The sequence below is a fragment of the Lepidochelys kempii genome, chromosome 9 (assembly GCF_965140285.1).
Source record: "Lepidochelys kempii isolate rLepKem1 chromosome 9, rLepKem1.hap1, whole genome shotgun sequence".
In the NCBI taxonomy this organism is placed as follows: Eukaryota; Metazoa; Chordata; order Testudines; family Cheloniidae; genus Lepidochelys; species Lepidochelys kempii.
In genome coordinates, this window is record NC_136388.1 from 61335141 (window position 1) to 61357779 (window position 22639).

Genomic DNA, 22639 nt, shown 5'->3' on the forward strand with positions numbered 1-22639 from the left:
CAAGCTCAGAGTCAAACTCAGCTGGCTGATTCCCACTGGACTCTCAAGGGGGAACCCTTGCCCCCATTTGCAGCCCTTCCCCTGCTAACAGCACCAGCGGGGTTATGGTTTGATCACACGACCTCCCCTGGCAGGGATTTAGGACTGCCCCCCCTGCACATTTCATAGTATCCTCCTGCCCCCAGACAGACACACCGGTGAGGCTGGTCCCCACTGCAGACAGGGTAGGAATGGGAGTGGAGTGCGTGCATCTGTCCCTAGACCCTACCTGGTGTATCTCCTCCAAGCTGCTGCTGGCAAATTCAAATCCCAGATCAGTGGGGTGGGCAGCTAGTGACATGGCCCAGCATCAGAGACAGGCACTGGCAGGAGAGATGGAGGGAGCTGTGGTGCCTTTGCCCTGCGGGAGCCGGTGTGACAGGACTGCAGCTGTCCGCAGCTTCATAGGGATGGCAGGGAAAGGCTGCTCCGCACAACTGGCCCAGCCCAGGGATCTGGATGAGGGATCCCCTCGGCTACCGCTGCATGCTGAGCAATGTCTCCACAGGCCAGGGCCTGCCAGAGAGAGAAAGAGATGTTACTGCTCTACTGTGCGGGAGCCAGCCAGAGGGAGCAGCTCATCGGCCCCCCAAGGGCTCCCCACGCCACAGTCCCCAGGCCCCACTCCCCTGCTTGCTCCCTGCCCCTATATTCTCCAGGCCTCCCCCACCCCGTACCCCCACACTCCTGAGGCCCCACATGCTCCCCAACCCTGCAATTCCCACGCCTAGGATTGCCAACTCTGACTGAAGCTATTCCAGGAGATTTTTCCCCCGAACATGATGTAATGTCATTTTCTTAAAATATCCTACTAAAATCTCCTGGATTGCTTTCTGTAGTCACCAGGAGATGGAGGCCGATTCCGGGAGACTCCAGGCCAAGTCTGGAGGGTTGGCACCCCTCCCCAGGCCTCCCTCCCCCCACGCTGCAATTCCCAGGCCTCCCCCGCCCCACCATCCCCAGGCCTCCACCTCCCCGACACACTCCCTGACCCCGCACTGCCCAGGCCCCACAGCCCCGCATGCTCCCCGCCCCTGCACTCCCCAGGCCTCCCCCTCCCCGCAGTCTCCAGGCCTCTTTCCCAACCTCCCACATTCTCCTCACTGCTCTGACCCCCGATATTCCCCAGCTCTGCACCAAACAGGGTGATAAGAATTGGAACGTGTTCTGAGCAGCTCATGCAGGGGGCAGTGCATCACAAACCAATCCCAATATTCAGGAAACATGATTTCTTTACCCTAACTGCTTACTAGAGTCGTTCGTCTTCCCTCTATTAATCAATGCTAATTTCCTTGTCACTCTGCTGAAGTTAAAGCAGAGTCAGCAGAGGAATTGCAGTGCATTCTGCATTCTTAAACCAGACATTTTCATCTCGGGGCCAGGCTCCCCACAGGCTCCCTGCAGAGTGTAGGCATAGAGCAAGGTGCCCCACACACGTTCCCTGAGAGCTGCCAAGGCCAGGGCTCAGTTCAATGCCCACAGCATGTCGCCATGAGGTACCCAGTACTGTGGCAACACACCACCTGCCAATGTTCTGGTTCCAGCAGAGCCCGTCTCACTGCACAAGTGCTTTTCACTTGTAGGTGCAGTAGTTCGGCAATGCAGGGTACAAACTTTACACTGACTGCCTTTCTCTATCACTTCCCCAAGCGGGCAGTGGGTGTCATGTCCAAGCAGAGAGAAATCCTTGTGACCGAGCTCAATTTGGGGAAGAGCCAAGCCCTTTTTTGAGCCCCGGGGGTGCGCAAAAAATGGTAGAAGAACAAGATGATTTTGTAAAATGCTGGTTTTGGGGGGGAATATAACACAGGAACCTCTTGTTCAAATAAACCCAAAGGTGGATCTTAATCTGCCCCCACCATGAGGCATAACAAATTTCAAGCCAATCCAAATCAGCATGTGGATTTTAGAGCACGTAGAGCCCACCTTTAAACAGGAAGCCATGCTCAGCCTTAGTAACAGCCCAGCTGGTGCCATGCTATAACACAAGGGAGGCAGTGTGGCCTAGTGGATAGGGCACTGAACGAGTACACGGGACAGCTGAGTTCTAGTCCCAGCTCTACCACTGGCCTGCTAGGTGATCTTGGGCATGTTCCTGCACCCCTCTGTGCCTCAGTTTCCCCATCTGTAAAATGGGGATAAGGATGCTGACCTGCTTTCTAAATCGTTTTGAGATCTGCAGTTGAAAAGGGCTGTCAGAGCAAGGTATTAGTATCTCTTGGCAATGAGAGCAGGGAGCCTTGTTCCTAAGTGCAGCTATTCCCATGTCTGTTCCATGTAGGGTGACCAGATGTCCTGATTTTATAGGGACAGTACGATTTTTGGGTCTTTTTCTTATATAAGTTCCTATTGCCCTCCACCCCCGTCCCAATTTTTCACACTTGCTGTCTGGTCACCCTAGTTCCATGCAGTTGAGGTTGTGTGCTGTTGCATTGCCGGCAGGCCTGCAGTGAGCAAGTGGGGGTCGTGCTAGGAAAGGCTGCCCAGACTGCAGTGGCTGAGCACAGTGCTTTGTGTTCTGCATTTGCATGTTTGCACTCTCTGCTCCCAGGCACAAATAGAAACGTCAGCCTCAAAATAGATTCAATAGGAAACTGAAACCAAAATCCAGCAAACATGTCACCCTGCAGCCTCCTGCCGAGACAGCTCAAAGCTGGAGGGGACAGCTGATCTAGCAACCATCTCATGCAAAGGGAGGCGACTGGGGGCAGACCCTACCCCCTGCTGCAGCTCTGGGACGAATCCCTGACAAACGCAACACAGCAGGACAAATGGCAAAACACGTCCAGACTCCATAGAGAAGAAAAAAGCAGTTTTGTGCAACTCTGCCAAGTGCTGAGGCTTCACACATCAGCACAACCATGCCAGCTACAAAGCAGCCACTGCATCTGAGGGCCGGGCACTGAGCTTCGCGTGGAATGGAAAGTTGAACTGTTAGAATGGTTAGCCACTAGGTAGCGCCGTGCATGATATGGTACAGTGCCGTGTATCTGAACCCCTCTTATTAGGACCTTTGCATTATCTGGAATCCCTTCTGTCCGGCAACATGCGAGACAGCGATACGCACCCTTTGCAGCATGGCGAGGGGAGGGTTGCCAGGTGTCCGGTTTTCAACTGGAATGCCCGGTCAAAAAGGGACCCTGGTGGCTCTAGTGGGCACCGCTGACTGGGTCATTAAAAGTCCAGTTGGCAGCACAGCAGGGGGCCGGGGCTAAGCCTGCCCTAGCTCCACGTGGCTCCCGGAGGCGGCTGCCAGTTAGTTCCCTGTAGCCCCTAGACACATGGTCGGCCAATGGGAGCTGCAGGGGCGGCGCCTGCAGGTGCGAGGGCAGCGCACGGAGCCTCCTTGACCACTGTCGCAGCTCCCATTGGTCCCGGTTCCCAGCCAATGGGAGCTGTGGACTCAGGCCTTGGGGCAGGGGCAGTGCATGGAGGCTCCCTGGCCACCCATGCTTCTAGGGGCTGCAGGGACCTGGTGACTGCTTCACGGGAGACGCAGTAAGTGCCACTTGGACCCCACACACCGAATCCTCTCCCGCACCCCAACCCCTGCTCCAGCCCCCTCCTGCACACCAATTCCCTCATCCCCAGCCCCACCTCAGAGCCTTCACCCCTAGCCAGAGCCCTCACCCCCCTCCCGCACCCCAACCCCCTGCCCCAGCCTGGTGAAAGTGAGCGAGGGTGGGGGAGAGTGAGTGATGGAGGGAGGGGGATGGAGTGATAGGGCGCAGGGACTCAGAGAAGGGGCGGGTCAAGGTCAGGGCCTTGGGGCAGGGGCGGGGCAGGAGTGTTTGGTTTTGTGTGATTAGAAAGTTGGCAACTCTAGGGGGAGGTGCAAGGAAGGGAGACATGCAAAGCGTACCCTCTGCAGCTAAGGTTGCCAGGTGTCTGGTTTTCAATTGGAACGCCCGGTCGAAAAGAGACCCTAGCGGCTCCGGTCAACACTGCTGACCAAGCTGCTAAAAGTCTGGTTGACGGTGCAGTGGGGCTGAAGCAGGCACCCTGCATGCCCTGGCTCTGTGCGGCTCCCAGAAATGGCTGTCATGTCCAGCCCCTAGGCGCAGGGGCAAATAGGGAAGCTCTACGTGCTGCCCCACACCAATGGGAAGCCGCTCCTCCACTTAGGGGCAAGACATGCTGGCCACTTCTGGGAGCAGTGCGGAGCCAGGGCAGGCAGGGATCCTGCCTTAGCCCCACTGCACCACCAACTGGGAGCTGCCTGAGGTAAGCGCCGTCCGCACCCCAACCCCCTGCCCCAGGTCAGAACCCCCTCCCACACCCTAACTCCCTTCCAGAGCCCACACCCTGCACCGCTCCCTGCAGCCCAACCCCCTACCCCATCCTTGAGCCCCCTCCTCCACCCAAAGTCCCTCCTGGACCCTGCACCCCACACCCCCTCCTGCACTCCAACCCCCTGTCCCAGCCCAGAGCCCACTCCTGCACCCCCAACCCTTCATACCCAGCCCCAGCCCAGAGCCCTCACCCGCTCCTGCACCCTGAACCCCTCATTTCTGGCCCCACCCCAGAGCCCGCAGCCCCAGCTGGAGCCCTCACCCCCTCCTGCACTCCAATCCCCTGCCCCAGCCCAGTGAAAGTGAGTAAGGGTGGGAGAGAGTGAGCGATGAAGGGAGGGGGGCTGGAGTTTAGTGGTGGCAGGGCCTCAGAAGGGGCAGGGCCTTGGGGAAGGGGCAGGGCAGGGGACAGGGCAAGGGTGTTCAGTTTTGTGCAATTAGAAAGTTGGCAACCCTATCTGAAGTGTGGATCTCATGGGGGGGCAAGGAAGGGAGACACACTATACATGCCCTCTGCAGCATGCATTTCATGGGGAGTGGGAGGGAGCAAGGAAGGGATTTGGCTAATGCAGAGGTTCAGGTAACAGAGCAGAGACCCCAGTCAGGACTGCAAGGAGGAGGAGAAAGACAAGCCCCCAGCCGGGGGGAGGCCACCCTGCTGCTGAATGGCTCCTCCAGCAACACAAGGAGCCCTCTGCAGCCCCACTGTTATGGGAGTGAGTGAGCACAGCTGTGTGACAGCAGAGCTGAAGGGATTTCCTGAGCTGCTGCAGGATGGGTGACACCCGATCACTGCAAGCACAAGGTGCAGGGAAGGCTGCAGTTCTGGTGGGCAGAGCAGAGTCCTGGCCGGGGGTCTTTCCTCTGCCCCACCAGAAGCACAACCTCCCCCTTTCACCTTGTACTGGCAGGGATCGGGTGCCACTGGCCCTGCACGGAGGGAGTCCTCTGCAGTCCTGCTGTCACAGGAGTGAATGAGCAGGGTAGAGCAGAGACTCCTAGCCAGGACTGCAGGAAAGGCCACCCTATGGCTGCGTGGCTCCTGCTCTCTTGATTAGCAGAAGTCCTGATTAGCCAAATAAAATCAGTGTCCCCCAGACTACTTGGACACCTGAGAGTGTATCGTATACCTTATCTGAGCACAGAACCGCCCTAGCTGGCAGTGCATTAAAGTTTCTTAAAGAGGGTACATCTTCAAGTATCCCTCTGGGGTGGAAACTCTGTAACCAGTCACTATCTGATACATGACATGCAACAAAGGTAAAGGCAGTCTAGCCAGTGCCAGAGAACAGAAACAGAAGAAAAGCAGCAAGAAAGGTTGCAGGGTCGCTCTCACCAACATGCCAGAGAACTTCAACTTCAGGGAACTTCACCTTTGACAGACCTTCACAGTGGACAGACTGGAAGCAGCATTTTGCAAGATTTCACATTGCAACCAAACTCCACAAGAACACTGGAGACATCCAGGTATACTTTGTTAGTCTCTAAGGTGCCACAAGTACTCCTTTTTTCTGCAATGTATGTTATGGGAGAGATGGCAGAGCATTTACCTTTACCGAAGACAGTCACAAAGATGACTGGGAAAGTGTTCTGGCTATGTTTGATGCACACCTTGCACCTCAGAGAAATGTGGGTTATAAAAGGGCACGTTTTCACCACAGAATTCCACAACTGGGGAATCTGTTGAATCTTTTATCAGAGCTTCACATGCATTGGCTGAAAACTTATTTGGGGCCTGTAAAATATGAAAATATTAAAGATAGATTGGTTATTGGCCTTACAGATTATAGTCGGTCACAGCAGCTATAATGAAAACCAGACATAACCCTACACACAGCTATTCAAATAGCAAAGCAAACTATGAAATTGTGGCAGCAAAACAAACTTAACAAACTAGACAAACTAGAAACTAGCTTAGAAGCAGCAAACACGAGCAGCATGAGTGCTAGAAGTCATCATCATAAAAGCCCTGAGGCAAGGAGAGAGAAATTCCAGGCTAACTACAAAGCCTTTCAGACTAAATATACAAAGTGTGGGAAAATTCATAGCCCAAGAGATGTATGTCCAGCCAAAGGTGCAAAATGTCATAAATGCATAAAATATGGACATTTTGCAGTGTTCCCCATACTAAGGCAGTCAGGGAGTTGATTCATATTACAGCCAATCAAGGAGATATTGTTCCTGGGCTCTATCATGTGTGATGACACACAGTCTACCTGGAGAGTGAAACTAAATATTCATGGCAAGACTATTGACTTTAAAATTGACTCAGGAGTGCACGTCACAGTCATCTCAGAAGGGACTTCCAATCACCTTCAACCCCTCCCAAAGCTGAAGTCACCTGACACAGCTCTGACTAGCCCTGGAGATATTCTGAACTGCACAGGCCAGTTCACCACAGAAACAACTTACAAGATAAAAGCTTTATATTCAGAGTGCATGTGATCAAAGGATCAAAGACCAGCAACCTTCTCAGCCACAGCATGACAACCAGGATGAAGAACTCAACGGAGTGCTTCAATAGTAGATGATATTGAAATTAGATCCAGTACAAATAACTTTAGGAGACAATCCTGAACAATAGAGTGACTATTTTTCCAGATAGAAATAATGTACATGAAATACAAAACATGTTGCAATGGTATCAAAAAACTGAAGTGCACTTTTACTCACTTCAGTATTCCAGAACAACTAGTGACAGTCAGTGGAGTACAATTCACTGCAGCAGAATTTGTCATTCCAAATGAAATGTCATTTTGATTGTATTACTAGCAGCCCACATTACCCACAAGTGAATGGAGAGGCTGAGAGAGCTGTACAGACAGCCAAGAAAATCCTACTGCAGGATGATCCATTCCTTGCTCTTCTGATACCAGCTACTGGATATAGTCCAGCACAACTCCTAATGAGGAGACAACTCAGAACTACTGCTCTGACTTCGGAAAAAGACCTATCTGCAAAGTGCCCAGACATGAAGAGAGTAGCCACATCAGCTAAAAGGGCACAAGAGTTTCTGAACACTTTTACAACACGTCACTCAGAGACCTGCCAAGTCTAGAACCTGGTGACCATGTTCATGTCAAACTAGAAGGAGAAAAAGGATGGACAAGTACAGCTGTTATAAAGAAAACTAATCACTCAAATTATGTGTGATTGAGACCAACAGCGAAGAGTTCAACAGAAACCATTGACATCTACAGTTTGTTCCTCAGAAAGAACCATCAACAGAGCGAAAGCTACCGATGGCGGGTACAGAACAAGAAAAAGAAGACTCAAAGATTCCAAATCGACCAGAGCCAGTCATTACAACTAATGGACAGACAAGGGACCAAGTTGTTATTCGTTCAGGTCTTGTCATTAGAAAACCCGTACAATTCAGAGACACTTAGACTGATACCTCCTGAACTTCAAAGCCAGCGAGAGAGTGTAAATTTTGGTGGGGATGTAGAACTTAAAGGGAGAGATGGAATGGAATGCTTAATTGTGGTGCTGTCTGTCATACACGTTATCTGAGCAGAGAACAGCCAGAGTAAACAGTCCATTCAAGTTTCTTAAAGAGAACACGTCTTTATTTCTCTCTCTGGGGTGGAATGTCTGTAATCAGTCAACATCTGATACAAAAAGAAAAGGAGGACTTGTGGCACCTGAGAGACTAACCAATTTATTTGAGCATAAGCTTTCGTGAGCTACAGCTCACTTCATTGGAAGTGTAGCTCACGAAAGCTTATGCTCAAATAAATTGGTTAGTCTCTCAGGTGCCACAAGTCCTCCTTTTCTTTTTGCGAATACAGACTAACACGGCTGTTACTCTGAAACATCTGATACATGACACCAAGCACACCTGTGAAAGCAGGTAAGCCAGCACTCACAGCATACTCCTTCCAGAGGCCTTCAGCTGTGACATGCTGAGCTTTGTCCCCTTGGGAAAGTCACAAAGCTTAAAGAGCCCCAGGCCCAGCTGTCTGGAGCACTCACCCCCTATGGCGCCCGCATGCTTCTCTTAGGAGTCTCTTGCACACACACCTGTTGCACATTATACATCAGCATTACACAAAAACACCACTACTGCTCCTTGCAGAGCCCTCGTGGTGCACGCGACCCGAGCCCCCTGCTCAGCCCTCATGGTGCATGTGCCCCGAGCCCCCTGCTCAGCCCTCGTAGTGCATGCACTTTGAGCCTCCTGCACACGCCCTGAGCCCCCTGCACATGCCACTGCCCATTGGTACTCTTCTCTATTTTTAATAAATTTCTGATTTTCCTGCTCACTTTTCCTTGCGAGATCTGTGCCCCACAGCTCCACCACTATGGCTGAGAGGAGCCTGGGAGGAGAGCTGACACTGTGCAGTGGAAGTTGGCATTGCAGGGCTCCTCTCCTTTTGGAAATGTAAGTGCAGTCCCCAAGTCTGTCCTGTAGGAGTGTTTAGGGCAACCTGGCACTGCCCCGTGCAGCACAAATTGCCAGGGCACCCAACAAGCAGACTCAAGAGACAGCGGCAGGGCCAGCCAGCCAGGCCTCAGCAGTGCTGGTAGGGCCCAAGCTTAGCATTTGGCTCCATTTAATAGAAGTCAAAGCTCTCTGGGCCCAGAGCAGGGAGCAGGGACTGCACAGGTCAGGTTCTACCACACTTCCATGCTAAGCCCGCTCTCGCCGGGTCTCCTGGGGCCCTTCAGGGCCTGCAGCTACTGGGGTCCCTTGGGAAAGCAGCCATTCACTGGGTTTTGAGTTCTAGAGCTTAAAAAATGGCAGCATCTCTTTCTGGGAACAGCTGTACCCAGAATGGCTGGGTACAAACTGCACTGAACCTGCAGGGGCCTCGCTCAGCACTTCTGGAGACACTGGTTCCATCCATGTGAAAACTGTCACCTCTTCCAAACCTCACGTAACCCATGTGCAGCACTTGGCTGCAGCTCATTTCTAGAGCAGGGCCATTCCTCAGCCCGCTCAGTGCCATTTCCTGATGTTCTTTAGAAAGCCGCCAGTAGGGGGCAGCAGTTCTGCATGACCCACTCCTTGGGAGCTGTGCTAATCAGAGCTCATGGGTGGGGTTAGAAACACAGGAGTGACACTTGCTCTGTCCTATACCCCATGGAACAGCTTCAACAGGGAGAGACCTGCCCCCGAATGCCCCATTGGCAGGGGGCTCACCTGGGAGATAGGTGACCTAAGTTCCTGTCCCCACTCTGACTCAGGCAGACTGGGAATTTGAATGTGGGTCTCTCACATCCCAACATGGCCACCAGAGGGGCTTGGTGCAGGGGCTGATTCTGTGGGTGTGCTCCAAGGAAGCCTCTATGCATGCTACTGGCTGGGGCCTTGCAAGCAAACTAGGCGGAGAAACCTCTAGTTTGAGGATCCCACCAGGGCTTAGACACTGGGCAGCTCAGTGGCAGCAGAATTTAGGTAGCTTTGTGCATGCCACCAGCAGAAATGTAGGTGCCATGGGAATTTACACACCTTTAGAGCAAATCAGCAGCTGAGAAGGGGTTGTGAGGATCTAAATTTTGGACTTAGGTACCTAACATAGCAATTAGGCCCCTAAATCCTTTTGTGAATCTAGCCTTGGTGGCAGAACAGTGGCGTGAGACCAGGAGAGGGAATTGCAGCTGTTCCCCGCCATGTCTTTAGCCAAAGTGTTCCAAAGAGTCTTTTCCATCAGAGAATCAAACTGAAAAAATTCTCAGTGAGCACTGCTTTGGGACACTGCTGTAACAAAGATGTGGCTAAGCCACACCACAGGAATGACAATTCTTTTGTGTGAATGAGCATCATGTCATCAGAATACCTAGCTCTTTGATGGTTGGGATGAGGGGCAGAGTTAAGGTTGATATAGGAACTTTAACTTCAACAAGCTAATGGTTTCCTAGATAGACTCTTTGGGTTGCGTTGCATTTTTTTCTGAGGGAAATAGATTGTCCTGCCTAACTGACAGTATTTCTCTCTGAATAGTTTCCAGTTTTAAAAAGCCAAAACAGTGTGGCCTCCATCCCACTCTCCCAAGCAGGAAGCCTCTCCTGAGATTCAGCGGCATGTTCATTTTCTTGATTTCAACTCCTTGCTCCTAACTCTGGCACCTACTTACTGCAGTGATGGGTCCATTAGAAACACTACTGCCTTGTATTGCTTCCTTCTCCGCATTGATGCCTTTGGATAGCCAGGCTGAATTCGGTTAGTCTCTCTGCACAGATCAGCGAAACTAGGAGTTTGTCACCCTTGCACTCCCACTAATTTGCCTGGATCGGTTCTGGTTCTGAGAGGAGCAGTGACACCCCAGCTGGGACTCTGGCCACCCTGCTCCACGGTAGGCGGTCTCTGTGTTCAGCATGCAGCCTAGAACCACAGTGATCTACCTGGGTGCCCACACTCACACCATGGATTTGTGTCCATCTCTCCTGCCACCCCTGTTCCCCCCTTTTCTGCCCTGCTGAATAGCTGGGTCTCGGGTTACTTTTCTCCCAGGTGGATGGTAACAAGTTGCATTTGTTTAGGATCAAGCATTTAAAACATATTTTGTGCGGAGTGGGTGCTACAAGAGATGAGGGCTGGGCCTTTCACCTCCACAGGGCCAGTTCAATTCAGTCTGGCTCAGGGGCAGCTCAGAGATGGGGTAAGAGCCTTTCACCTTGAGGTAAGCCATTCAGGGGCCTGCTTCAGGGACCTAGGCTGGTGCAGGGGGCTATTCTCCCATCCTGTGAAGCTTATGCTCTGACTATTGTCCTCTGCAGCTCCTTCAAGACAACCCCACATGTACCATTGTGATATGCAGAAGATCAGTGCCTCAGCCCATTTCTCATGTCAGGAACATGCATTAATGGAGGGAAGGGCTGGAAGCTCCATGGCTGGGTTTAAAAGAGCACAAGAGATACCAGAAAATGTATCGTGAAGAGCAATGCTGCCATGGCCACTGGAGAATGTGCTGGATGTCTCCCTAGACAAGGGCTTTTCCAGCTCTAATTTCTGTGATTCTGGGGGTTTGCCCTGACCACCCGTGGGACTGAACTCGTCCTTGGGGGGCAGGATGCAAAGTGCCTGACAGGACTTTACATCGCTGCTGCAGAGGGGGTCCCAGGGGCTGTGCAGCTGTTTGAGTGCAGTCCCAAGGCATCCAGGCACCAAGCCAAACCATTGCTTCTGGCTGCGGAGGGCATGACCATGTGTGAAATTCTGTGCCAGGCCTCCAGCTCACAGCACTCAGCTACGCCTCAGCTGCGGGACGTCTGCCCGGCTGACCACAAATGCGACAGCAAACTCCTTACGCTGTGTTCCTGTCAGGGAGCCTTCAGACAGGGCTGTGCAAACCCGGCAGGAAGAGGCTCAGAAAGAAGCTCAGCCACAGCCCTTTCCTCCTGCACAGCATACGCCATGCGAGCTCCACTTCTTGTGTGGGAGAGGAGGGCCTGTGCACATGAAATCTCCATTTGGGGGGGCCAGACTGTCTCTCAGCTAGGAGAACTCCCAGCAGATCTCACTCCCAGAACATGCAGCATGCACAGGGCTGTGGTAACTTTACAGATTATCAGCGGTAGATGGGCGGGCAGCGGGGGGGCAACACATGGCTGTTTCTCATAGAAACGTGGCTCTTCCATCCACTGAGTCCTGGATGTTTGCTGCTGCTAACACAGCAGTGATACCTCTGCATGGGGCACCTTCTCACCCCAAGAATCCTCCCTGCATTGGGGACAGCTCTTCCAGCCTGGGGGGGGGGGGGGTCAAAGCCCCTCCCCAGCCCGGGATAAACCTCCCATCTCAGATCATACATTGCCCAGTCCCAAATTAACTTTGCTGCCGTCCATACCTGAGACAAATGAGATGTGCATCTAAGGCAATGGAAAAGCATGCATCTAAAATAATCTGTGCCCCTGTAATTACAGACTGTACTATACTGCGTACACAGAGTAAGGTTGTGTGTTCAACCTTAACTTTGCTATTTCCTGATTTCTGAGCACCCAGTTGTACAGCCTTAAATCTCATAGTGTGAGATCCTGGCCTCATTGAAGTCAATGGAAACCCCCCATGGACTTCCAAAAGGTCAGGAATTCACCTAGAGATTTTAAGGCCAGAAGGGCCCATTACGATCATCTAGTTGGACTTGTCTATCACAGGCTAGAGAAGTAGTAGGGGGGAGGGATAGTTCAGTGGTTTGAGCATTGGCCTGCTAAACCCAGGGTTGTGAGTTCAATCCTTGAGGGGGCCATTTAGGGATCTGGGGCAAAAATTGGGGATTGGTCCTGCTTCAAGCCGGGGATTGGACTAGATGACCTCCTGAGGTCCCTTCCAACCCTAACCTTCTATGATTCTAAGTACACCCAGGGATTCCTGCAACCAGCCCCTCACTTTGGGTTGAACTAGAGCAGAGCTTTCAGAAAGAGACACTCAGGCTTGATGACAAGACTTCAAGTGATGGAAGATCTACCACATCCAGTGGTTGATTACCCTTATTGTTAAACATTTAATGCCCCATTCTAGTCTGAATCTGACTACCTTCAGTTTCCCGCCACTGGATCTTATTCTGCCTTTGTCTGCTACATTAAAGAGTCCTCTGCACTTAGAGATCTCCTCCATATTTAGATACTTATGGATCAGGATCAATGTCAGGCTAACTCATCTGTAGTTACCCAGGTCATCCCATTTACCCTGTTTACATACAGGCATGACATTAACTTTTTTCCAGTCCACTGGCACTTACCAATATTCCAAGAATTATTAAATATCACTATCGATGTCCCAGATGCTCCTTTGCCAATTCTTTTAAAACTCTTGAGCGTCAGTTGGATCCTGCAGATTTAAAACTGTTTTAAGTTCAGTAATTGCTGTTTAACATCCTGCCTAGTTGCAATTGGAATGGAAAGTATTTCATTGTCACTGTAAGGTGTACATCATCTTGCTTCTTTCTATAGACAGAACTATTTATTGAACTCTTCTGCCTTTTCTGCACCATTAGTGACAATTGTAATGGCCTTGTCCAGTAACAGCTCTATAGCATTTCTTAGGATTCTTTTGTTCCTGATGGATTCTTTCTTATTGTCCTTCAACCCACTGGTTGTAGATTTTTCACTGATTCCTTTGGCTTTCTTTGTCAATTGTCTGCATTTCCTAACTACTGATTTGTACTCATTGCTATCAGAGTCCTCATTTTTCCAAATTAAAATACAATTGTTGTATTTTATTTGTATTTTGTTATTGTTGCTTTCACTTTCTTTCTTATTTTCTTCTCACTTTTTTGAATGGAAGAGGCTTTATATGGATTGCAGAATTGTGATTTTTTGGGCATCTAAAAAATTGTTTTATACAATTCCTAATTATAATTCACATTGTTTTGTCTAATTTTTTTCCTCACATTTGAGTGACAAGGCCAACCTTGGTAAACCTCTTGGACTTAGGTCCTATTTACATTTTTATATGAATCATGTATTTTAAAGTGATCCTTGGTCAGTTTTGACCACTTTGTTTTTTTTTCCTATCTGTTTCCCACATCATACCTAATCTTTTACCTTTCCTGGTCTTCCCTACCTCACCCTTTCCCCCTCTCCCTCATGTCCCTGGAATGGAGAGAGGGAACCCAGATGCACCATGCCTAGACATGGAGCTAACAATGGCCCAAGCAAGGACACAATTCAGGCACCTGAGAAAGAAATATTTGGCCTAAACACTCCTTATGGCTAATATTATAAATTGTGTTTCCTGGACCAACTAAGGGGTGAATCACCTAATAAAAAGAAAAAGAATTATCACCCACCTAAAGACACTGAAAGCAGATATTATCATCCTCCAAGAAACTCACTTTAATGACTTGGAGGCAGAGAAATTTAGGAGTGGGTGGATGTGGGTAGCAGTGTGTAACAGTTTCTCCTCTGCAGCCAAAGGTGTGGCAATATTGTTTCACAAAAGACTCACTGTACAAATTCTACATGTAAATAAAGAAGAAGGCGGCAGATTTTTGCTGATGAGAGCTAAGATCTCTGACTCTGTGTATACTCTGATTAATATAGAAGGACCCAATAAAGAGGATCCAAATTTTTTTAAACAAGTTTTTGCCAAATTAATTAATATCCCTCTAGAATCACTCATCACAGCAGGAGCTTTAATGAGATGTTGGACCATTTTTTAGACAAGTGAGGCCGACTCTAGCATACACAATCCCATTGTAGAAAAATACAAGATACATTATGCAAGAATTAGGGTTTAAAAATGTATAACAATTGCTGAACCCTGCAACAAAGGCTTTTACTGGTTTTCCTTCCTACATTCTACATATTCATTAATAGATTTCTTCCTGATTTCTATGAATCTGGTGGACTCAGTACTTAATAATGAAATCAAGTCTATCACAATCTCTGATCATGCACCAGTGATACTAAATTTTTCCCCTCCCAAGACAAATTGGCCTTGTAAAAGATGGAGACTGAACTCCTTTCTTTTGAAAGATAAACATTTGTGTGTGATGGAACACATCCCTGTATTCACATTCTCCACACTACTGTAATAATCTTAGTACAAAGTATGCTTTATAAGGTATCATTTGAAAACTCATAATTTGCTGGATGTATTGTCGTGGTAAAACGTGTATGGCAACATTGTGGGCGAAGTTATAAGATTCCCCTGCATGATGTTATTAACACACGTTCCAAACCCCACAGCCCTGCCCAAACACAAGTTGGTAAACAGGTCTGCCCTAAAGAAAGGAAGGTGTGCTTGCCTTAATTTGTATTTATGCAGTAAGCAGAGTCATCGAGCAAGAAGGGAAGACAAAGGCAGCTCAAACAGGTGAAGGAGAAACAGCAGGGAACATCCTTCCACATAGATACTTTGTCTCCTGGATCTCATCTGGAAATGTTTTTTCAAGAGGGGGACTGAAACTATAGAAAGGAGGGACAAACACCCCAAGGCACCCCTCTTTCTCTCCCCACCTATTGCATTCACTGCACCTGAAGAGACAGAGGAAGCAGCTGTTGGACTCTGGGGGAAGGGTCCTGACCTACAGAGTTTGGTCAGTAAGACTGCTGAAAGCAAGTGGTGAGAAACCTTTGCTTTGAATCTCATGTAGTTTGTTAAGTTAGGCACCAGTAAGTGTTTTATCTTTATTTTTCTTGTAACCATTTAAGTACATAAGACAGCCATACTGGGTCAGACCAAAGGTCCATCTAGCCCAGTATCCTGTCTTCCGACAGTGGCCAATGCCAGGTGTCCGAGAGGCAATGAACAGAACAGGTAATCATCAAGTGATCCATCCCCTGTTGCTCATTCCCAGCTTATCCCTCCACCATCCCTGCCCATCCTGGCTAATAGCCGTTGATGGACCTATTCTCCATGAATTTATCTAGTTCTTTTTTGAACCCTGTTATAGTCTTGGCTTTCACAACATCCTCTGGCAAAGAGTTCCACAGGTTGACTGTGCGTTGTGTGAAGAAATACTTCCTTTTATTTGTTTTAAACCTGCTGCCTATTAATTTCATTTGGTGACCCCTAGTTCTTGTGTTATGAGAAGGAGTAAATAACACTTCCTTATTTACTTTCTCCAGACCTTATTTACTTTCTCCAGACCAGTCATGATTTTATAGACCTCAATCATATCCCCCCTTAGTCGTCTCTTTTCCAAGCTGAAAAGTCCCAGTTTTATTAATCTCTCCTCATAAGGAAGCCGTTCCAGACCCCTAATAATTTTTGTTGCCTTTTTCTGAACCTTTTCCAATTCCAATATATCGTTTATGAGATGGGGTGATCACAACTGTACACAGTAGTCAAGATGTGGGCGTACTGTGGATTTATAGGCATATCATAGATTTATTTCTGGCTTTTACGTCTCATCACTTGTACTCACTTGAAATCTCTCTCTTTGTCGTTAATAAATTTGTTTTACTGTTTTGTCTAATCCAGTGTGTTCAAGCTGAAGTGTCTGGGTAACTCCATTTGGGTAACAAGTTGTGTGCATATTATTCCCTTAAAGGAATAATGGACTTATCATATTTGTACTGTCCAGGAGAGGACTGGGCAGTACAGGACATACATTTATGGGGAGAAGATCTGGGACTGGGGATGTGTTGGAGTCACCCTGCAGCATAACCCTGGCTGATAAGAGCCAAGGTGTGGCTGTCTGGCTGCCGCACACACAGAGACATGGCTGGGAGTGACTTACTGCTGGATACTGTTTGTGAGGAGTCCAGGCTGGAGGTTGCAACAGCAAGGCATGGTAAATGGCACTCCAGGTTAGAGGGCAGGGGTGACACACCCACTCGTTAGCTTGGATTGTCACACCCACTAACAGCTTTTATTAGGGGCAGGACCACTGCCTACTCAGCTGATAGGAAGAGGGCTAGCCAGGCTAACCAAACAAATCAAGCTCTGGATTTAGAATGTGCAAACTGCCCCACCCAAGGGAATCTTAAACAATTCAGCTTCGGCAGCAAGGCAATTGGTCGACTTCGGGCTGATTTTGCTCTTGTTAGACACACACAAACCTAGTGGGAGTCCGGGGCGAGAGCAGGGAGCTTTCTCACATACAGATTACAAGTGAGAGGTCAAAGATCATGAATAGTATGACTCAAAATCAGCACCAGGGCAGATTACGACTAATCAAAAAAAGCTCAGTGATCAGTTTTTGAAATTCTACCATTTACTATAATGATTCACCACCTGACCCAGAAGAACTGAATACTTGTGTTAAAACTGTTATTCTCCCACAAACCTCAGAAGAGGAGTAGGCCAGACTAGACTCTCCCTTGCAATCAGAGGAAATAATTAAGGCCATGGAGGAAATGAGTCTGAGCAAGACCCTCAGCCCTTGTGGCCTACTGACAGAATTCTATCAAAGTCTCAAAGAAATGCTGGCTCCTAAGCTATTATATATGGACAAAGATGCCTAAAAAGAAAGATATGGTGCTGCCTTCTGTGCGGGAAGCCCTAATTAGCACTACTTAAACCGAGTAAGGATGTGGGAAAGTGTAATAGCTACAGATCCATCTCTCTAATCAGTATCCATACAAAAATGCTTTCACAAATATTGGCCAAGAGACTTGAACAAGTAATGAATGATGTGGTTCACCCCAATCAAGTGGGGTTTATTTTTAAAAGGCCTGGTTTAGGTAACAAACGTCAATTGATTAACGTATGGCATTTAGGGTGACCAGATGTCCTGATTTTATAGGGACAGTCCTGATTTTTGGGTCTTTTTCTTATATAGGCTCCTATACCCCCCAGCCCCTCTCCCGATTTTTCACATTTGCTGTCTGGTCACCCTAATGGCTTTCCACTGGCATTCTAGAAATTCCCACCCAATCATTTCACTCCATGGACAGAAAGCCTTTGACAGGGTGAAGTGGCAATACCTGTTGCTTACCCTGGATAAATTTGGGTTGGGGAAATTCTTTATTTTCCTGGATAAACCCAACTCTTGTACCCAAACAAATAGCACCCCCTGCCCTTTGATCTGTTTCAGGGAACCAGATATGGATTCCCCCTCTTCCCCTCCTTTTCAATTTAGCATTAGAATCACTTGCAGTACTAATTAGGGAATGCCAAGGGATCAAATCAGGGTCTCAGGAGACAAAAATCCTTCTATATGCAGACGACATCTGGATCAATCTATTCCAAATATCCTAAAAACGATAGATAACTTTGGCAAATTCTCTGGCTACCAGATCACTTGAGATAAATTGAAAACAATGAAGATCTCATTGGATTTAGTTGGAAATGGGTCTCCTATAGGGACATTTAGGTGGCAACAGCATCTTGGCATCTGTTCCCTAAGGAAATTAAAAACATACTCCAGGTTAATCTAGCCCCATTAATCATGCAGTTAGCAAATGATTTCAGCAGGTGGCAGGCACTGCCTCTCCCCCTTTGGGGACAAACCAACATCCTGAACCTGCTCAGGATCATTGAGATTCTGACCTCCCTCCCTAGCCATATTCCTCCCTTTTAATTTACCAAAATGAACACCAGGTCCATGCCCTTCTTTGTGGGTGCTGGCAACAAGCCCAGAATTTCCTTACACAGATTATAGCTCCCTGTCAGTACAGGTGGGTTCAGATTTCCCAATGTTACACTTCACCGTCAGGCAATAATTCTTATCCAAGCAGCGCAGCACCTCATTCCCTCATGCTGCGGAGCCCCCGACTGGCTTCAGCTGGAAGTAGAATTGATCACACCTTAACCCCTTTCCAGTGCACTGCACTAGGATTATGACCGATTCCCTAAAGAGCAACTAATACCAACCAGATTACAGCAGCCAGAAACACCTGGCGTACAATGTCTGCTGAAGTTAAAGATCACCCCCTTCTACACACCAAGGCCTCTATCGGAGGTAACTCAGAACTCTGTCTAAAAGGCAACCCCATCATTCGGCCAATTTGGATTAGGAAAGGGATTTTGACCATCAGCCAATTTATAGAAAATGATACCTCCCTCCCTTCGACAATATTAATGGAAAGTTCAATCTAGAGACTAAAATGGAATGGCAATACATCCATGCAATCTCCCATTTGTTTGGCCCCCATCCCTAAGCTACCCCTAAGTCACCTGAACTGCTTTCATTTCTCCAAATATTGTCCATATTGCCAAGTCCTATGGTAACACTATGTATACACTTGGCCAGCAAAACTGAATTAAACACAGATTCCCTAAAAAAGAAATGGGAGGAGAAACGAGGCCAATTGTTCTTTCCTAATCAATGGAAACAAATTTTAGTCAATGCTCTGACCTATTTCTTGGATCTCTGTTTAAGATTAATCCAGCGGAAAATCATATGGAGGCTGCATTGCATCCATCTCTGACTGTTCAAAACAGGTGCCTCTGAGCCACCAAATATTGGCACTGGTTCAGCAGGTGCTAACGTAACCCATATGTTCTGGGAATGCGCCTGCATCCATATGTTTTGGGCAGAAATTAATTGCAGTTAATTTTTTCCTATCAAATAAAATTGCTTTATAAGCTAAACTTGTCATTTTAAATCTGATGGATGTTAATGGGAAACTGAATAAATCTGAAAAACTCTGGCTAAAAATTGCTATAGGACTTGTACAACAAAAATATAAATCCAAAAAGCAACCAACTTGAGGACTCGATCATAGGCCTAAACTGGGCCACCATGGAAATCATCATATACCGTCAGAGAAATATCCAAGAAAATTTCTCAGAGACATGGGATGCTTTCCTGGAAGTATCTGAATGACCCTATTAAATGCTTGCCACCCCTCCTGCTTCACCTTTCTCCCTGCCCACTTCCTCAGCTCTATCTCCCGCCTCTGAATGTTGCTTCTATTTTTTATCTTAATGTAATCATTTTTCTTTATTAGCTGGATTTTTATAAACAAATTTTGTGCGTGTGCAATACAAATAATTGATATAATTAACTGTTTCAAATATAGTTAAGGTTAGTTAGTGAATGGTTAATATATTATGAGACGTTTATGTATAGTTTATGTTTGTTTTTATATATAATATATTTTTAAAAAATTGAATAAAAAAGTTAATAGAAAATGTTTTTCCTCTCACACTCAATTTTGCTTCCAGCAATGGAAAACTGGCTCTTTTTAAAGCTTCAAGTATATATATATATATATATATATATATATATATATATTGCCTTAACACAATTCTTTGCACTTGATTTCTTAGATTTCAGAAGGAAGAATCAAGTCTCCAGTCCCAGGACTGAGCCCTGGGGAAACACACAGACATCAGCAGAGTGCCCACACTAGTCTTTAACAACTTTAACTAGTCTTTACCTGCCTCAACTTAACTGGCAATTGCTTAACCAGAGGTAGAAAAGGCTAGCGTAGACAAACCTTGGGAACTGAGGGGCTCTGCTCTGTTCTATTCAGTACAGACACTCCATACCTCTGAGCACCAGCCAAGAATGCATTGCATCCCATGACTGGCATCTGCCATGTGTGGTTCTCTTCAAGGAGAAGTTGGGGGTAGAGGTTAATATATCCTGTGTACTCTGTGCTGTGTCGCCAATCCCAAGTGATCAAACATCAAGAATCAGGCCCCAAAAACTCATGAACCTGTCTTTAAAATAACAAATGTTGGGTATTTCTCTTTGCCTTCTGGTATGTGAGCCTTCAGGCTACTCTTGGGTCCCAGTTTCCAGCTTTTCTCTGCAACCACCAGGACTAGAAACTGACTTTCTAATGCAAGCTGAGATTCTTAGTTTCACCTGAACCCAGGAGCTGGGACTTTAAGAAAACCATTGCATGTTCCTGCCCATGCTATGTGTTTATATTACCCAATGCCGGGGCCCTGCAGAGCAGCTCACCTTTGGCAGGAAAGATGCTGAGGTGAAGGTTGTGGGGATTCTTAAGGTTGCCACAAAAGTGTCCCTGTTTTTGATCTGGAAAATGTGGTTATCTTAGCCCAGATGTGAATGACAGCATAAGGGTAGAGGAGGACCGGCTCTAAGGGACAGGGGAGTGCTGTCAGAAGGACCTTGCTCTAAGCACAGTTCTAGCTATGCTATTTACAGAAGGGCAGGCAGCTACATGTTCTTCCCCGCCAATGGGGCTGGTTTCGGGTTTGCATTTTGTGGCAGAAGAGGAGCACGGTCAGTTTCATTTCTCTTTATGGTCACTTGGAGCCAGACTTTCACAAGAGCTCAGCTTGGCTGCCCACGGGTGCTGAGCTCTTCTGCCTTGGGACTTTCTGGCCTAGCACAATGCTGCGACATCTGGGCTGTGAGCCCCACAGAGGGAGGCATTTCCCCTTAAACACAGAGCTGTGTGCACTGCTGTTGCTGAAAACCATTAGCTCAGCTATTTCTATTGCTCTCAGGCTTCACCTTGGGGGCTTCGCCTTCCTGGCTGTACCCCCAGAGGCAGCAAGTTTCACAGCAGACAGATGGAGGGGTACATGCGGCTGCCGCGGTGGCAGGTGTGAGAGTGTCTGAAGGCTGGTGCATGGCTGTATGGGGCAGGGGCATGTCAAGGTGTTAGTAAATGCACTGCATGCAAGCAGTCTGGGCATGTGCTCTGTGACTCTCTTACACACCCCAGAGAACATCCAGGGGGCAGAGGGCCTAGACACCACTGATTAACAGAATTTCAGTTAGGGTTCCAGAAGAATTACAAGGGGTGGGTTTCACAAGAGACTATTCAGTGAGACTGATATCCCGCTATTCTAAAGCTCCTGCCTGCTCTGGCACCGTAACAGGTAGCAGAGCCTTAAAGGTAGCAGGTCTCGTCCTCCCACTCAGGAGAGCCCAGGCATAAGGGATTCCTCAGTGAGCGTGTGACTGGCAGCTGGTCTCCACACTGCCCCCCTTCTACCCCCAGGGACTGCAGGCCAGACTGAGCACAAAGTAGAGCTGCTCGGAGGCTGAGCAAGCCCTGGCTGCCCAAGAACACAGACAGCCCAAAGGTGGCTTGGGCAGCCAAGGAGCTGGAAGAAGGACTGGCTATGGGGCTGCACATGGAGATTCCCAGCTCACTTCAGGGACGTGCAGGAGGCATTGCCTTCCATTGCTTCTGACCTGTCACTGCTCCAGCTGCCCAGTGCATTTGAGTGAGAGAGCGCCTCCTGGTGGCATTTAACATCAGCGCTGTGTGGAGCTCCTTGCCCTCCCTCTTTCCCCCCCTCCCTGCTACTTTGCACAAACCTGATTGGCAGTGAGGGCAGTGCCAGTCAACCCCGCAGAATTAACTCTGACCTGTTGGGGGTGGCGCTGAGGAGCAGACTGGGCGGGATGGGGAAGGGTTGAAAGAGGAGACACAGGAACAGGAGGGAAAGAGGCTGGCGCCCTGAGCAAGGGCAGGGAGGGAGTGGCTGGCAAATGGGGACTTTCATAAACTCTCATCCTGGAGCTGAGGGCAGGTAACCGATCCACCATCCTGAGCTCAGCCCACCCAGAAGCACCCAGCTTGGACTGACCCAGGACGGGAGGCGTTTGCATTGGTGCGGGGAGGGGCAGAGAGTCCATGTGTGTCTAGCTAGGGGGCGAGAGAGTCTGTGTAACCTTTCTAGAGATCCTGGCCTGGCTCTACTCCTGGCTTGGCCTGGGTTAGATAAAAGGGTGGTGCTATTGTTAAGGGCGGTGCTTGTTCCCAAGACAACCTCTGACCCCCTAGGAAGGAGGGCTGGGTTTGGGCAGAGGTGCATGGCTAGGAGCTGGGACCCCTCTCCATGGAAAGGCTGCTAGGCCTGGGAGCCTCATTCTAAGGGATACTGTGTTCCCACAACAGAGTGGCTTCTGAGACAGCCTAGAATGGAGATGCTCTCAGAGTAACAGACTCTCAGATCTCCAGGGAGCTGCAGGCCAACCTAACAGCAGAGACTGGCTCCTCTTGAGGCCAAGTTATAGTGATGGTGGGTGAGTGTG

General features: G+C 48.5%; 1 protein-coding gene across 6 annotated transcripts in view; it reads right to left on the reverse strand.

Moving 5' to 3' along the window:
- ELF4 (E74 like ETS transcription factor 4) overlaps nt 1–22639 on the reverse strand; it is a 40140-nt gene that overhangs the window by 12500 nt on the left and 5001 nt on the right. For 2 of the 6 annotated variants that reach the window (XM_073360646.2, XM_073360641.2), the window contains exons 2-3: nt 13016–13104; nt 269–555 (exon numbers count right to left, since the gene is read on the reverse strand). The exons of 1 other annotated variant lie outside the window; for it this stretch is intronic. In XM_073360646.2, coding sequence (XP_073216747.2) covers nt 269–340 — 72 coding nt within the window. In that variant the 5' untranslated portion in view covers nt 341–555; nt 13016–13104. Of the gene's footprint in view, nt 1–268; nt 556–5881; nt 6018–13015; nt 13119–22639 lie in introns of those variants that run through there. 3 more of the 6 variants (XM_073360642.2, XM_073360644.2, XM_073360643.2) reach the window with 3 other exon arrangements.